Genomic DNA, 16,599 nt, shown 5'->3' with positions numbered 1-16,599 from the left:
GACAAGTATTTATTACTAGTTTATTTATTGCCGAGGTCAAGATGAATGTACTTAGTTATTTAAAACAAGCGTTTGGATTTTCAGTGTGTCGTAAATGACGTAGGTTTATTTGATTATAACTGGCAGATCGTAAAATTTTACGTACATACCACAACTAGGGCCAGGTCATTGAGAAAAAATGGAAAAAGGAAAAGAAAGCGAGCCGACTGGAGTCAGGATCAACAGTCTCGTCAGATTAAAAGTCGATTACAGTGTTGCATGCTAGCTTTCAAAAAGATTTTATATGTACATATAGGCTGAAGTAAGAGTAAGGGGTTCTTCCGAGGTGAAAGACTAAACCACCTATAGGGTCCTATAGGACTAGGTCACAACATTTTCGGTTACTATCAGTTTATTTTCGCCAGTTATAAGTGTAGAATGCAACTCCTTGTACAGTCTGAATTCGCCTTTATTGCGTATACTTAAAGATTCACTTGAATATACACCTAATTGCAATAACGTTGTCATAACAAAGCAATATGATAAAAGGCAAAGAGGAATTAATTAATTAGGCAACACAACATTTGAAATTCTCTCAAAGAAACATCCTCAAAATACACGTAAATCAATTTATCTTCAAACACAATTGATATCTGTGCAGTTATTAATTGACTCATAATCATAAGTTATTCTTATTTACTGATATCTCCAAGATGATTCTGATAAGTCTTGAAGAGATCGTGTTTGCCGGCCTTTCCACTTCAACCATAAAATACCAATAACTACACAGACAATGGACTCCACGTAATAGCCGTCAATTAATGTCTGACACACGCCTCCGGCATTTGTACAATCCTGAAAATAAATAAAAAATAAACAAATTAAAAAATCAATTAAAGGAGCTACGTCACGGACAACACATTTTGAAAAAAAAAGACTGGCAAAGTTTTTCAAATTTGACATTCGAAATTTGTCTAAATTTTTATCAGTCGAAACTATTCTTGGTTATTTTCGCCTTTTTATTGCTCCTTTGTTGTTTTTCTTTGTTTCCCTTTCTATGCGAGGCGAATACCGTATTTACTCGAATAAGCGCCGCGGCGCTTATTAAATTTTTCGCGCCTCAAGTGCGGCGCTTATTCGAGGGCGGCGCTTATTTGAGGGTGGCGCTTATTTAAAATTTGGACGCCACAAAGAATTTAATCTTTTACAGGTAATTGAAAATAGCGTGTCTCGATTGTCAGTATTAATCCTTTGTTTGTCCTGGCAAAGATCGTGGTCTTCACAACATTTACAGAACTACGTATTGTAAGAATGTTGGATAGAGAAACTAATGAGCAAGCGGTAAAACAATAACTTTGAGCTGCAACACATCGCTGTTGATGGAAAGAAATGTCCAAGTTTGTTTTAGAGTTGCTTTATAGTGCTGTTATATGTCAAACGGATTTCCTCAAAAAAAGCGCCGAATCGGGTCTGCTGCGCTTATTCGGGGGCGGCGCTTATTAACTTTTTTTGTCCCAAATGCGGCGCTTATTCGAGGGCGGCGCTTAATCGGGGGCGGCGCTTATTCGAGTAAATACGGTATTTCACTTAAGGTGACTCGATCGAAATAAATGACGTGCTGTATGCCTGTCAAAAATTTCTTATAACTTCACCATGTGTCAATTCTTCACATTCTCATCAAATCCAAGGAAATTTGCATAGCGTCAGCTGTAGACTCAAACGACAACACGGCCGTGTTCAAAAGAGAGTTGGAGTAGTGCATCACTTTAAAACATTATTTCATCCAAATCAAGGCAGCTCCAGAAACGTATAGTAGCGCAAAGTTTGTGTAAGATGTTCAATTTAATGTTCTGGTTGTTTTAATCAATTCGTACGGCTAGTTTTCATGTAATTTAGAAAAACGTAAATTTGGCGACCTTCCTACATTTTGACGCAAATAGTGGGTTTATAATATTTGCTCAAACTTTGTCATCGTTCCAAATAGCCGAATGTGATTTGGAGCAAACAAAACTGATGCATTGAACTTTCTTTGTCTTCGGTTATGGTACTTTTGGGCGAAGTATGGAAGCGCTAGAGCGTTCCAAGCCTCGAAGTTTGCCAGTGATTAATATTTTGATGATCAAATTGTATCGAGGTTTCTGTTCCGACGATTTTTCGGAAACTAAGAGAATCATAACTGATAAGATGTTATAATGAGCTTATAGTTCAGTCAATATAAGCCATTTCGTTGTCTAACCCAAAACAAATTGCAACAAAAATAAAACATGCCTTATTCGACTTTGCATATATTGAGGAATAACATACTAAAAGTCACCGTGAATCGGAGTATTGGAACCTCGTCTTTTTTTGCGATATTTGAACTACAATGAAAGATGAGAAATCTAATTTATGCATAACTAATGTGATTTTTACAAGTAACATTGAAGGGTTCTTAATAATCAAGCTAGCAAAACCAAACAACGACAAGCCAACAAATCAGTTTACAACAAATGTAGCATTTATTACTTATCCTATTTATTGCGTGAAATGACATTACTATTCTGCCCTTTTTGGTACCTTAGAGAACGTACTACCAGCGGCCGGATTCTGGCATAGATGCAAGTATAGTAACAACGTTCGCTAATCGGATATTTCATTAAAAAAGCTGAGTTTTCTTCAAAAATTAAAGATACTGAAAACTGATAAAGTATAATTATACCTTTTTGATGAAAGAATAAACGCTGGTCAAAAAAGTTACCGTCTCATAACTAGAATTGCGGCAAACAATTATGGCGGGAGTCTTGGATGAAACCCTTAACATAATCTGTCAGAAAACGTAATGCGTGAATTTGCTCCCCCAAAACCCTTTCTGCTTATTGGAAGGTGCCTATAATTCCAAGAATCAACACTGATTGATCTTTGCAAAAGTCCCCCGAGTGACTGAGCCGTCACAGACGCCGGGGACACAACCCCGGCGTAACTATGGGCACGCCTCCATCTCTGCACTTAATTCTTTTACAAAAGGATGAACAAATTCTTTCAGGAGTAGCAGAATGATTTTGGACAAAAGAAAAAGGGTTAAAACATTTGGAAAAAGTTTGGTAACAACCTGCAAATGACTTCAAATTATTTATAAACATGAATTCAAAATTGATTTAAACCACAGTGACAAGTTTGGTATCACTCTTTATACCATGCCATAGAAAATACAGCCAATCAGAATACAGGAAAGCCGTTGTATATTCGACGGTATTCAACCCAACCTTCCCATCATGCGCCGCGATTGTATTGTCGACGAAATTTAGTAAGCGTATTTTCTATGGCATGGTATAAAATAGTTACACAACACTTTCTCGTGGTATACTATGGGATATCCCACTTGTCACTTGTATTTTCTTGGCATACACACTCGCCTAAAGGCTCGTGTGTATACCTAGAAAATACAAGTGACTCGTGGGATATTCCATAGTATACCACTCGAAAGCGTTGCATAACTAGTATATATCCACTCTACATTAGCATTTGTATACAGCCACGTCAAATGCTATACAGTTTTGTACGTCAATTAGTCCAGTCAAATTAGTATTGCACCCAAAACAAATTGCAACAAAAATTAAACATGCTGTTCTTGACTTCAAATTTGGTGTAGAATACGCTGCTGAAAGTCACCGTAAATCTAAGCATTGGAACCTTCTATTTTTTATGACTTTCAAACCATTGGCGAAATTCCCAAATTGGCTGGTATGTAATATGGTAGTCTCCCTCGCAGCCGTTCTTAGTGTCGTCACGCAAAATTCCTCCCCACTAACGGCTGCTCACATTCGAACAACATTCCTTTCCCTTTGTTTCTTATGTGACCAATCACAGCACGGGAGATCGTAATCAACATGTTTTTTCCCGCGAATTCGGTTGTTGCAGAGAAGAACATTTCGATGTGTTTTGAAAACGCAAGCAATGTTTTTCAACGGAATCAAAAAGCGTTGCAATTCCATTTATAAATAATTTTTTTAAAACATTGTCAACACGTTTTGAAACATTCGATAAAATTAACAATCACGGCATTCGATATTCAACGAAATCACCGAGCATTTAGAATCATTCACGGGACTGTTGAACCAGCTTTAAAAATTCTCTACAGCGTATTTTGAATCCACTTACATCATTAATTTCGGTTTGAATTTGGAGCAGAAACTGAACAAATACACGGAGTACTCCTGTAATTTTGCGACGTTATGTCTGCGTTTCAAAGGACATTCGATCCCATGTATTTCGCACGCACGCAACAAGTTCTGATGATAAATAAATTTTATTTGTTTTATTCCGCGGCGTCAACTCTCTACAACTGGTGCCGATTAAACACTTATGCGGGAAATTTATCAAAAAGGGCTTCGATTCGCTGACCGTTGCAATAAAACAGCATGAAAATAAAAGGCGCAAACTTTTATCTTTTAGCAACCGTTCAACAATGCGGCGCTACATTGTCTGCCGTGTCTGCTTTCGAAAAATTATTTTTCTGAAAAGATCTGTAAACCGTTCAGTTTCAACCGGTTTACAAACGCAGAAGACTAAAAACCGAAGAACATACGTCTCATAAAAAGTTTTAAATTCCTCTGCTGTGTAAAAAAAGTTAAATTTGACTAAATTTAATTTGTGTTGGGATAAACTTTACTTTTCGCCAGTTCATGTCGGGACGGTTCATGTCATCCAACAATTGCAAGTTATGCACGGCGAAGTATGCGTTCGGGAGCGACAAATATAATAATTGTTTTCGTATTCTTGTCTCTTCTTTCTCAAAGATTGCGGTTCTGGACGTCTTTATTGAAACAGAGCGAAATATTTTCCAGTATTTTAACGTTTTGCGGAACATTCGGAACAAACATTCGAACTAAAGCAAACAACGTGTAAATTAAGAAACATATTTTATTCATTTCTAAAAGTTTTCACAACGGACGAAATAACATTGCGAATTCACAGCAAAAAACAATGTTTAGAAATGTAGTCGAGAAAAAAGAAGGATATTTTTGTCAACCTACCTATGAGTTTCGGAAAGTCTCTCCTGTATCAAGTTGTATTGATCGGATATTGTAAACATTTCGAGGCTTTCCCACGGCATGAAGCTGTCGCAGTTTCTCCATCGTCTTTCACGACTCTTAACAAGCGTTTTGTTCTTGGAATTGTTTGATCCTTGAAGATTCCCTTCAATTCAGTTTTAAGCTCTTGAAGATGATCAGATGCCTTTTTAAACGTTATAAGCCTTTGATAGCACGCTTTGCAAGCTGACAACTCGCTGGTCGCTGAATAGCAGATCACATTCACATCCAGTCATGAACAAATCAGAATAATCGCCGGAAAATCGAAACGATTCTCAACGCATTTGTATTTAAGCTCGAAATTCGAAATGTATTGCTATTAAACAACATCAAAAGCTTCTTCAAGGCCAAGGGTCACTATTTTGAAAGCTGAGAACTCCAAAATAAAACACGCAATGCGATTGGTTAGATTACTTTGGTGGGTACGGTTCCTGAGATATATGAACCGAATGGTGATTGGCTGAAATGGTGGAAAGGAATGTTGTTCGAATGTGAGCAGCCGTTAGTGGGGAGGAATTTTGCGTGACGACACTAAGAACGGCTGCGAGGGAGACTAGTAATATGGCGGAACCAAATAAAACAAAGTTCTAGCGTCTGTTATTCCACGAATAATAAAGACAGCTAAACCAAAATTGATATAACAACTGATTGATTCATTACCAATATAGTAACACAAATGTTTTCATGTGTGACGTAATGATGGCGTCACAGATTTAATTCCAATAGCTGCCATTGATTTTTCGGGAAAATATGTTCCGATCAATTCAGATTTATAAAAAGATATTTAAGAAATCAGAATATTTTTGTCTTGCAGTAACTAAAATATCAAAGTAAGAAAAATTTGGCCTGTATTTTAAATTGGATTTAATATTTTCATACACAAATGTACTGCAACAAGTCGAGTTAAATGGTCAAAGTAATCACTGACGAAAACATGTAGGATTTTAGGTCCAATATTATCGAAATGTTCTGAACAGACATAACCGCCCGCCCTAACGCTGTTGCAGTGGCTTTTACGGAAAGGATCATTTCTTAATTAACAAATACATAAGCTGAAATGAGCTCGAACTTTCACGTCTCACAGATCCTCAGGGCAACTTTCTACAACAACACCTGAGCAAAGTAAGCTTATACACTGCACCCGTTTGGTACCCCAGTTGCTTTTGCATTCGATTGCTTTTAACAAGTACGCTTAAAGTGACTGCGTGTTCAACTGCACAGGAACCATGCTTTCTTTAATTACCTTCCATCGGTTTCCATCCCCAGTCCTCAGTGCACTTGTTGACTCCATTCCACTGCTGTACTTGATGATAGACCCTCAGGCTGTGCTACGAATAGGCATTATATCCCGACGTGTGGGTAGCATGCTGGGTAAAACTTTGCTGCGAAAGTGCCTCAAATGAAGGACATCCAGCTTTTCTCCAGGTTTATGAATTTAGAGACAGAACAGGGAGTCAATCTCCTGCTGTAATAACGGCAACCCTAGTGGCTTGTTGGTAGTTAAATACTTCAGAATATTTTCTGAAAAATGCCCCAGAGTCGAGTTTCTTCAAGGAAACAAATTTTTGAATGCCAATGCCAATATTTACTTTGTGAGTTAATTTATGTGCTGGTTCAGTCAGATCATAATTATGTCCACTGCTCTTGAACAGAGTGAAAGGAGGAATGTATAATCTCCAACTATTACAGTGTTGCATCTTGTGACAACTGTATTTTGTATCAAAAGGACTTCGGCATTACCCTACGCATGTAATACGTCATTACTATGCCGTTTAAAATGCAGAGGTAGTAGCGCGACGAACCTTATCTTGTTTCACATTTTGGAAAGGAAATCTTTTTTTATAACATACACTCTTTCCCGAGTGAATCTAACATCATGCATCGCTTATCCCACATCTGACCCTTTTATCGTGAGTCATATTTGGTGGCTGGTCTTCTTCGATAACCATCCAAAAATACAGTGGCAGAGCCATTTGTTTTGAAACATATGTAAAGTAACGACTGGAAATAACGTCATACATACAGTGCCCTAGTTGCACATGGCATGAATAAGGTATGGCTTATGTCCTGCCGAGAACGAAGCTAGAGTTTGGCCGTCGGAGTTTTTCGTTTTTAGGAGCGTCAGTTTTTAATTGTTTACCGTCGGACATGAAAAAATTGAACTCTAGACTTCTTTTTAAACAAAAAGTTATAGAACATTTTTATTTGTAATTTTTATTCATAAGTTTTTATTTGTTTTTAACCGTTGTCTTTTTAACATTTCTAAACTTTTTTTAAACTTTGTAAGTCATCTTTTTAAATTTTAATATCTTACAGGACCCCTAAGATAACAGCACTCCAAAGTACTGATGGGTTAATCCTGTTAAAATATTTGTTTTGTTTTTTATTTTTTAAAAAGGATTTTAAAACAGCGAGAAAAAGGCGTGTCTGTTGATGAGTTAATGCTTTCCACCGCAGTGGTTGAACAAATGTGACGATTGGCGTACAAAACTGTATAGCATTTGACGTGGCTGTATACAAATGCTAATATTGAGTGGTTAGAGTGATACCATACTTGTCACTGGCTGCCTGCCCTTTTAAACTCTTCAGTTATTTCAGGCCACCAGACCCTTAATTATTTATTAATACCATATATATGTCTTTTCCTTTTGTAAATATTTAGGGTGAATAAAGTTGTTGTTGTTGTTGTTGTTTGAATTCAAAGTTTGAATTCATGTTTATCAAGTCATTGGCAGGTTGTTACCAAACTTTTTCCAAATGTTTTTACCCTTTTTCTTTTGTCCAAAATCATTCTGCTACTCCTGAAAGAATTTGTTCATCCTTTTGTAAAAGAATTAAGTGCAGAGATGGAGGCGTGCCCATAGTTACGCCGGGGTTGTGTCCCCGGCGTCTGTGACGGCTCAGTCACTCGGGGGACTTTTGCAAAGATCAATCAGTGTTGATTCTTGGAATTATAGGCACCTTCCAATAAGCAGAAAGGGTTTTGGGGGAGCAAATTCACGCATTACGTTTTCTGACAGATTATGTTAAGGGTTTCATCCAAGACTCCCGCCATAATTGTTTGCCGCAATTCTAGTTATGAGACGGTAACTTTTTTGACCAGCGTTTATTCTTTCATCAAAAAGGTATAATTATACTTTATCAGTTTTCAGTATCTTTAATTTTTGAAGAAAACTCAGCTTTTTTAATGAAATATCCGATTAGCGAACGCTGTTACTATACTTGCATCTACGCCAGAATCCGGCCGCTGGTAGTACGTTCTCTAAGGTACCAAAAAGGGCAGAATAGTAATGTCATTTCACGCAATAAATAGGATAAGTAATAAATGCTACATTTGTTGTAAACTGATTTGTTGGCTTGTCGTTGTTTGGTTTTGCTAGCTTGATTATTTCTGTCGATAAGGACCCTTCAATGTTACTTGTAAAAATCACATTAGTTATGCATAAATTAAATTTCTCATCTTTCATTGTAGTTCAAATATCGCAAAAAAAGACGAGGTTCCAATACTCCGATTCACGGTGACTTTTAGTATGTTATTCCTCAATATATGCAAAGTCGAATAAGGCATGTTTTATTTTTGTTGCAATTTGTTTTGGGTGTAATACTAAGTTGACTGGACTATTATTGCAGCAGTTTAAACGAAATCTTAGCGCTCAGTTTTCTGTAAATAGCAGTTTTTTCCAAATAGGTGTGTTCAATAAAGTTAACATCGCGGAAAACTCACGATCATTACATCGACATAATTATTTGCGTGCGTATTAATCTTCGATAAATTTCGAGTAAAATTCGAAAGTTTCTGGGAAATCGAGTCAGAAATGGTGAAGTTATAAGAAATTTTTGATAGGCATACAGCACGTCATTTATTTCGATCGAGTCACCTTAAAATTTATCTTGGTAAAAACGAAACGCCAAGTCTCTTTCGAATCCATTATTTACTCGTCACAAAGCTTTGACTTCACTAACGGATGCTTCAACCTGAACTTCGTATCTTTTTTCCTAGGTTAAGCCAATAACAGCCTTTTTTCGCGCCATAATTCAGCAGCCCTTCCAATCAAAGGTCGTGTGCTATCGGTGATACTATCGTTGGTTGCCCTGTGATGGACTAGCATCACATCCAGGGATTAGACATACTCCTATAGTAGCTTCATGCCACGGAAATCCGGATAACCTGTGGCCACTAGGCTTTTTGTATGACAATTTTTAAGTAACAAATATATTTGATCGTGTGGATGACACAAAATCATTTTTCGGCAGTTCAAAGTTTAGTGCGCAAATGATTACCTTGCACAGCAGAGATACGCACAGAGATACGCGCGCACAGTGCCCAGTGGGAGGCTGACGCAATATTTGCCACATTTTGACCATTTTATGTGACAGTCGTCAACACGAACAATTTCCCGTATGTGACATCTTTTATTTGTAACATAAAAGCTAACACGCCAGCTTCTCAGGAAATATATTTGTCACATAAAAATTGGCCAATTTTCCTCATCTACACGAGCAAATAAAAATTGTCCTGATATGACATAAAAATTGCTCGTGTTAACTGGCCTTAACTTGCCGTCGGTTGATCGGACCAACACACGTATATGCCAGTCCTGGGGGACAGCGAAAAGCAACATGACTTGTACTATTTGCGAAACACTTCGTTTTAAAACTTTTATTGCATTAAAACCTTTTCCGCAGTAAAAAGTTATCGAATTTAATTAGATTTTGAACTTATTGTAGCCTTTGTAAGTTAAGTATTATTTTTATTTATTGTTGTGTACCTTAAGATTACCATTGTTAACGACTACTAGTTAGCAAATTTAGCGCGTTGGGCGAATTCGCTAACTTTTAAGTGATTTGCTAACTTTTAAGACAATTTTTAGCGAAAATTACTCGCTAAAAATTGTCTCGGTCAAAATAGCCGACTTGAAAAATTCTTTAACAGATAGATGCAGTTAACTTTGATTTTACTAAACATTTAATTTCATGTTAGCCATATGTTAAAAAAAACTAGTTTACACGATATCACTATTTTTTTACAATCTTTGAGAAAATCGCTTAATTAATTAGTCGCTAAATCTTGCACAGAAAAAATCGCTAAAATTAGTAGCCTCTAACAATAGTAGCCTTAAGGTAATTATTTCACCACTATATTTCTAGGATAACCCCCTGTACCTTAGCACTTGTCTTGCTGCTGCAATTCAGTCCTGGTATGGAGGCATCTAAACAGTTTGTCCAGGTGAGTCCATCTACAAGCCACAGGGCTAATGTCTGACACCAGTTGGCACCAAGATTATTCACTGTGTTAAGAAGAGCTAAGTACGTCCCTCCAACCCGCGGGTCACTGATACGGGCATTAAAAGCCATGATGGCTACGGACATGATATACAATGTAACCTGTTGATAGCAAAGCGAGAAAAAGAAATCTGACAATCATCTAGCTGTCTGTAAGCATTGCAGACCTATGATATGAACTGCTTGTAGAAAGGCCTGGAAATACCGGACAAAACTTGTGAGTGCAATGATGCAGGCTGAATTAAAATCACTTTCTACTCTTGCAATATTGCGAACAGCTATTTTAATGTGTCTTCTATCTGCAACACTACATAAAATTGTGTAGTCACTTATCGGTCTCGCCTTTGACTGTCTATTATCTCTAAACCACATACGATTTGTTCCTTTTTTTAGATTGCCATGGCGGCTGTCGTTAGACTTTCCTTCTGAACGTGGAGTAATATCAATGCTGTCTTGGTTTAGCAACCAAGTTACTTACAAGCCTAGATTTTCGACCAATGAGAACAATGTTTGATTGAGAATAAAATAAAACCAAATAAGAAAATATTTATTTTTGTTTTATGTGATTTTATTGTTTTATAGAAAGTTATTTAATAAACCTGTCTGCTGCCTTACGTAATAATATTATTAGGACGAGGATAAGATCAATGTTTCGTCAGTCTTGGCAGTTACAAACCGAAAAAAATTAAATAATAGATAACATTGTACCTGATAAACAGCAAACACCAATAAAAATATGACATAAAGGTGCATGGGGAAAAATTCCCCTCCTTGTCCACGCACAGCATTTGCCCACCATACAAACATCATTAACATGACACCCACGAGTAGTCTGTACGGTTTGAGCTTGAGAAACACATCCAAGGGACGTGGACCTATATATATAAAAAGTACACTTTTAGAGCAGTTTTCAATTGAGTGTCGTAAAACCAAAACCAAAGTAATTACTCCGGCCAATCACAAAGGACACAGACAAACCAGTGAACCAATCAAAACTCCAAGCAAATACATTTAGCCGGCACGAAGCGCGGGAAAACGTGCGCGAGCGAGTCACGATTGGTTTTGGTTTTGATTGGTTTTTAGTTCTGATTGGCTAAGAAAGTGGCGCGAGATTTTTAAGCCAATCACTAAGCGTAGCAATGCAAAACCAAAGCAAACGCAATTAACTTTTGACTCTCAAGTGAAAACCGCTCTATGATCTGAATTAGCATGCCCCATTTATCAAGTGTCTCCATTCTAACAAATTACTTACCCCTTTAAAAGAGGCTTTTCTAACGAGCACACCTATCGTTCCTTACTTACGCTATTGCAGTTTTAAAAAACAAACTCTGGTGCAGCCTTTTAAGCAAACGGTTACCCCATAAACATTTCCGACATTGTTAACAGGAAACTACTCTCACACGCATTCATGTGTGAATGATGATGATGATGATGACGACGTTTGGTTGATTTATATTACGCAAATGCGGTTAATGTGGTACATAGAAGTGCTGTAGCCTAATAGTTGGCAAGCTAGTCTCTTGATTGAGTAATCCGGGTTTTAACCTGAGCGGGATAATCTGCGTTGTGTTCTTTGGCAAGATTCTTACATCTTACAGTGCCTCTATCTATCTAGGAGTATAAATGAACTGGCGAATTTTAATGCTGGCGGTACCATGTGATGCACTAGCATCCAATTTGGGGAGGAGTAGAAACACCCTTAGTCTCTCCATGCTACGGAAACCGGAATAAGCTCCGGCTTGATGGGCCACTAGACTCGAACACAGACTTTACCTACCTTGCCTTTTAATGTTAAAGCAGCCAGGATTAGCTCAAAGGTAATCGGTCACTTGCACATAAGACACACAAGCTAACTTGCCCACAGTTAAGTGGCATAAAGAAGCATAAACTAGGTCTAAAGGCATTCTAAACGTTCTCGATCTAAATGTGTATTTTCAAAAGAGTTATATCATATAATTTATATGCATTCCTTATTCTTAAAAGGTGTATAACGTGAGTGTGGGCGAGCAAACTTTCGGTCAGTTAACTTATGAGCAAAGAGATTTGCTCCTCAGACTGATAGTCTGATATGCCCAGACATGAGACATGATGATAAACGCAGACTTGATCGTTTTTTACCTGCCGTGTATCTGCTGATGTAAAGTGGCAGCAAAATCTGGATTGGAACCATAGGTATAGCAAGAAGAGCGAGGTTCTCTTTAGGAACTCCAGCTTCAACCAGCTTGAGGCCAGTTACTGCGTCAGCGGCTGAAAAACCAACCTAAGATAAAAAAGCAAGATTACGTAGGAAGACTGGCCAGGGCGGGTAAATGAAGACTTAACATTTCAATTTCTCAACATCTTATTTCTTGTTTCGTTTCCTCTCACAAAATATTATGTTACAAAATTTTCGCTTGTTTGCACTTGGGCCCTACACTTTGAGAATCTTTCTTCTTGTGATAAAAAAGTGAGACTGTTCTTGCAGATGCTATATTGTTTCGCAGACCTTTTCCCGACATTTCGACAAGTTAGAAATAGAGGATAATACATGGTTGCGCGTAGATATGAAATTTATCTTCGAGTGTTCACAGCGATAGCGATTTGAACACGAAAAGAGAAATTCCATATCTACAAGCAACCAAAATATAAAAACCTACTAATAACGAAGTTTTTGACGCTTTTCCGAAGATTTCAGAATATTTTCTGCTCTTTTCCGAAATTTAAAGTTCCCGAAGACTTCCGAAGCTTACCAAAGATTGTCGAGGAAGATCCGAAGATGTTTCGACTTAATATCGATAAACTTTCGTTTATTGAGCAATGAAACATGGCAAAGTCGGTGAGCTGATTGGTAAAAAATGATATCACACGTGTGTAGATATCATTTATCCACGCATGTGTGATACCATTTTTATCGATTTGCTCAGAAAACCACTTGCTATACCGCTGCCGTTTATATAATAAAGTCAATTTCTAGCATAAATTTTCCGTGTTATGGAATAAAACACATTCACCACAACGTTTCAATAGTTTGAATTGACATTTACAGCAATCACACCTTAAACGTGAGTAAGATGGCCACAAATCTCAAAATGCTTGGGCGACGCAAGATTTTCATCACGGTTTTGTACCCATCAACAATTCCATCAACAGATTCCTCTCCATGGAGTTCTTTTTCAGAAATTTCACATTTGAACAGTCCAACTAATGTTGTGGTGACTAAAAATACAATTCCCCAGAAATAGAAAAATCCTGAAAAGGTGATCACTCCATATGGCAATGGCTGAGTTCGCAGATATTTGTTACTGAATTCGGTAGAACTTAGAGCTAAGAACAAGGCATTTCCCACGAAAAATCCTGAAAGATGGCCAACAGTATCACAAGTTGAGGCATAACCGACATTTTCTCTGGATAACATTGTAAGCGCCCAGCCATCAACGACAATGTCTTGAGTTGCAGCAAAGAAGTTAAGACAGAAGAAGATTCCAGTTAAAAAGGAAATGCTTGGGCCTTCGTCGCTGTTTTCGCCCAGTAACTCCTTGGTGTACTGAAAAATAAATACTTTGAGTTTTAGTTCAGATGAGATAAAGGAAGGACATAGTCGACAATATGGCACTATTCAGGAGTTGTGAGCTTCTGAAGAACTTTCAAGCCTAGGCAATTATAAGAATTATAATTATTAGAAATTAACGCTTCTGTTAATTAAGGTAATTGAAATTAACGCAACTTAAATTAACGCCAATTGAAGGGAAAATGGTCGTTTTTATACTAGAAGACAGAAAAATCGTCTAGACGGACAAGTCGTCTGGCGATTTGTTCGTCGAGTGTGAATTTAAGTCCGCTTTTTGATGACTTGTCCGTCTATACGACGAAGTCGTCTTTTAAAAATCGTCTTCCCAAACGGCCAAATCGTCGGAAAAATTCAGACGACTTGTACGTCTAAAATCGTGTCCGTCTCGTTTTCACACTAAGACGATTTGTCCGTCTCAGCCGATTTGTCCGTCACAGACGAATTGTCCGTCTCTTCTGTGAAAACGGCCAATTGCTTCCTTATAAAGGAAATTATCCACTTTTCTACTCTCGCAAAGTGTGAAGTAAAGCGATTAAAACAAAAACATTTCTGGAGGATGATAGTTTAAGCAATAATGGGGTAAATACAAGTTCCTCCTACTCCTAAACGAATATAAGGCCTTCTCTTTTTATTTCAAAATTTACGTTTGCCTTATAAACAACCAATAGGCAAACTTTGAATGAAAATCTATAGGCAGTTCTATTTATAAAAACAGGACTCAGTTGGAAAATTGCTGATCAATCTGAGATGATGTTTTGATATATCATTCTACACCCCTATGTATGCAACAAAGGGAGAAGAAAGTATTTTGTTTTTTACTTAATACTTTATTACACCCTTCCCCCCTCCATTCATAAGTCCCCTAGTCCGACTAGGGTTGTATGCAGGTGTACATGTGCCACTCATTAGTGATGAATCAGTTGACCTACCCTGGATAAAACGAGCATAAAAATTCCAATAAGGTACTGAACTGGTACAAGCCAAGACTTCCTTCGACCAAATCGCGAGAAATAAGCAGTGTCCACAATAGGCGCCCACAACAGCTTCATGCTAAAGGGCCAAACCACCAAGCTAAACGTTGCTTGATCCTTGTAAGAAATCTTCCTAGATTGTAACAACATTGGCATAGCGGCGGATATCCCCAAAGGAATCCCTTGGAGAAAATAAAGAAACACAAGAAGGGCTATGTTGCCTCTGTCTCGGTTTACACCTGGTATATGACTGTTTTCCTCCATAATGGATCCCTTCTGCTTTCTGCAGTGCTTTATGTCCTCATGTACTCATGTGGTTTCCAGCGTCCTTTCTCGTGCGGTGGTTCTCGCTGCCTCTGAGGAAAGCGATGAAGGGATCATATTTCAGTTAGTTTACTCCTTTATGAAACATTTCACCCAGTAAAACTACATGTAGTAAAAATTGGAAATTAGGGAGTGTGTTCGGCGGAAAGGGGTAATAGGGGGTGGGGTGATAAAAGCTGGAGGTAATGAGGCGCAAGGAGTGGCAAGTACAATGTTATGTTTTCATATTCTCTTGATATTTAAAGTATTTTTGTGATGTAAAAAATAAAATCTAAAGTCCTTGCAGAGAATGAAACTGTTGAAACCTTGCAAGGTTACACTCAATTATCGAATCGTTCGTTGTTGCGATCTCGAGGAACTCGAGAGCGCATCCTAATTTCGTTTCGGCCTGTCTTCAGCCGGAAGAAATCGATTTTTTGTAAAAAATGGAATTTGGACGACCCTCTAAGTTTTGTCAGGGGCTTTGGGCCTCGTTTACGTGTACATCGGTTAGCAAGAGGATGGACAGGCTCGTCAGAGTGAAAGTCCATTATATTATCTCAGTACAACATTTTGCCGGCACTAGCGACCATATAGCAATATTCTTAACTTGTGCCCAGGTTACAAACACCAATACTAAAAAGAAATTTAAATAAGTTAACATGACCGTTAACTTTATTAACATTCCGGCTCACGACCTGTTTGGCCAACAATATCTTCTATAGTGAACCACCGCTCTGCGGACACTAACGTATTGCCGACAATTTTGCTTTTCCAGACAAAAAGCTCATACACCTTCTTGTACATTAGGGCCCGGACGCACTGGACTGACAAAATTTGTTTGGCTCTACCAAAAGTCTCGACAAATTTTGTCTCTACCAAATTTTGAATTTGGCAATCGTGGACGCACTTGAAAACACCAAATTTTTTGATAACCACAAAGTGTCAATCATGTTAAAACTTTACACCTTCGATAACTTTCCGTTCGCTGAAAAGAGTCTTACGTTCCGGCCGATAAGAGCCGTATTTATCGCTTTTAGTACAATTCAATAGTCTTGGCTCGCCGCGCTTTCGTTTTGATCAGCAGCGGTACTTGTACTCGGGCGGTTTAAAAATTGTGCCAAGCCAGGAGTACTGCGAGCGTATATATATTGTTGTCTGAGTCGATTGTCATTATATCTTTGCCGTCCTCCGCCGTTCACAGCTCAATTGTCGAGAAAAAATAAAATATTTTGGCAGACAACTGCCTTTAAAAGCGAGATCAAATATACTTGTTTGACGTTTTCTTTAAGATTAAGTCGTGTTAATTGAAAAATCTGTCAGTTTTGACGCTTGACAAAAATTTGTCCTGCTCCGAGGCAGGACGACGGCGCCTTTGAAGTTTGGTAAGGCTTGACAAAATTTGGTAGATCTGAAAATCACCGGGCGCACTTGTCTTACGGAACTG

General features: G+C 37.9%; 1 protein-coding gene across 1 annotated transcript; it reads right to left on the bottom strand.

The window, feature by feature from the left end:
* Positions 1-675: 675 nt before the first annotated feature.
* LOC144657962 (acetyl-coenzyme A transporter 1-like) lies at positions 676-15,113 on the bottom strand. The gene is made up of 6 exons (XM_078518294.1): positions 14,808-15,113; positions 13,366-13,854; positions 12,450-12,591; positions 11,040-11,206; positions 10,212-10,433; positions 676-834 (listed from the first exon to the last, which is right to left on the bottom strand). The coding sequence occupies exons 1-6, from the start codon at positions 15,111-15,113 to the stop codon at positions 676-678; spliced, it is 1,485 nt and encodes a 494-aa protein (XP_078374420.1).
* Positions 15,114-16,599: the final 1,486 nt, after the last annotated feature.

This window comes from Oculina patagonica, chromosome 6 (genome assembly GCF_052425735.1).
Source record: "Oculina patagonica isolate OP01 chromosome 6, crgOcupat, whole genome shotgun sequence".
NCBI classification, from domain to species: Eukaryota; Metazoa; Cnidaria; class Anthozoa; order Scleractinia; family Oculinidae; genus Oculina; species Oculina patagonica.
The sequence above is the reverse complement of the archived record's forward strand: the minus strand, read 5'-3'. Positions and strand labels throughout refer to the sequence as shown.

Bases quoted from the DNA above. Each gene is read 5' to 3' on its own strand.
- LOC144657962 (XM_078518294.1), bottom strand. From the start codon at position 15,113: ATGGAGGAAAACAGTCATATACCAGGTGTAAACCGAGACAGAGGCAAC. The intron at 13,855-14,807 runs GTAGGTCAACTG...TTTATTTTTCAG, and splicing joins TTATGCTCGTTTTATCCAGG to TACACCAAGGAGTTACTGGG. The intron at 835-10,211 runs GTACAGGGGGTT...ATTTATTTTCAG, and splicing joins GCAGCAAGACAAGTGCTAAG to GATTGTACAAATGCCGGAGG.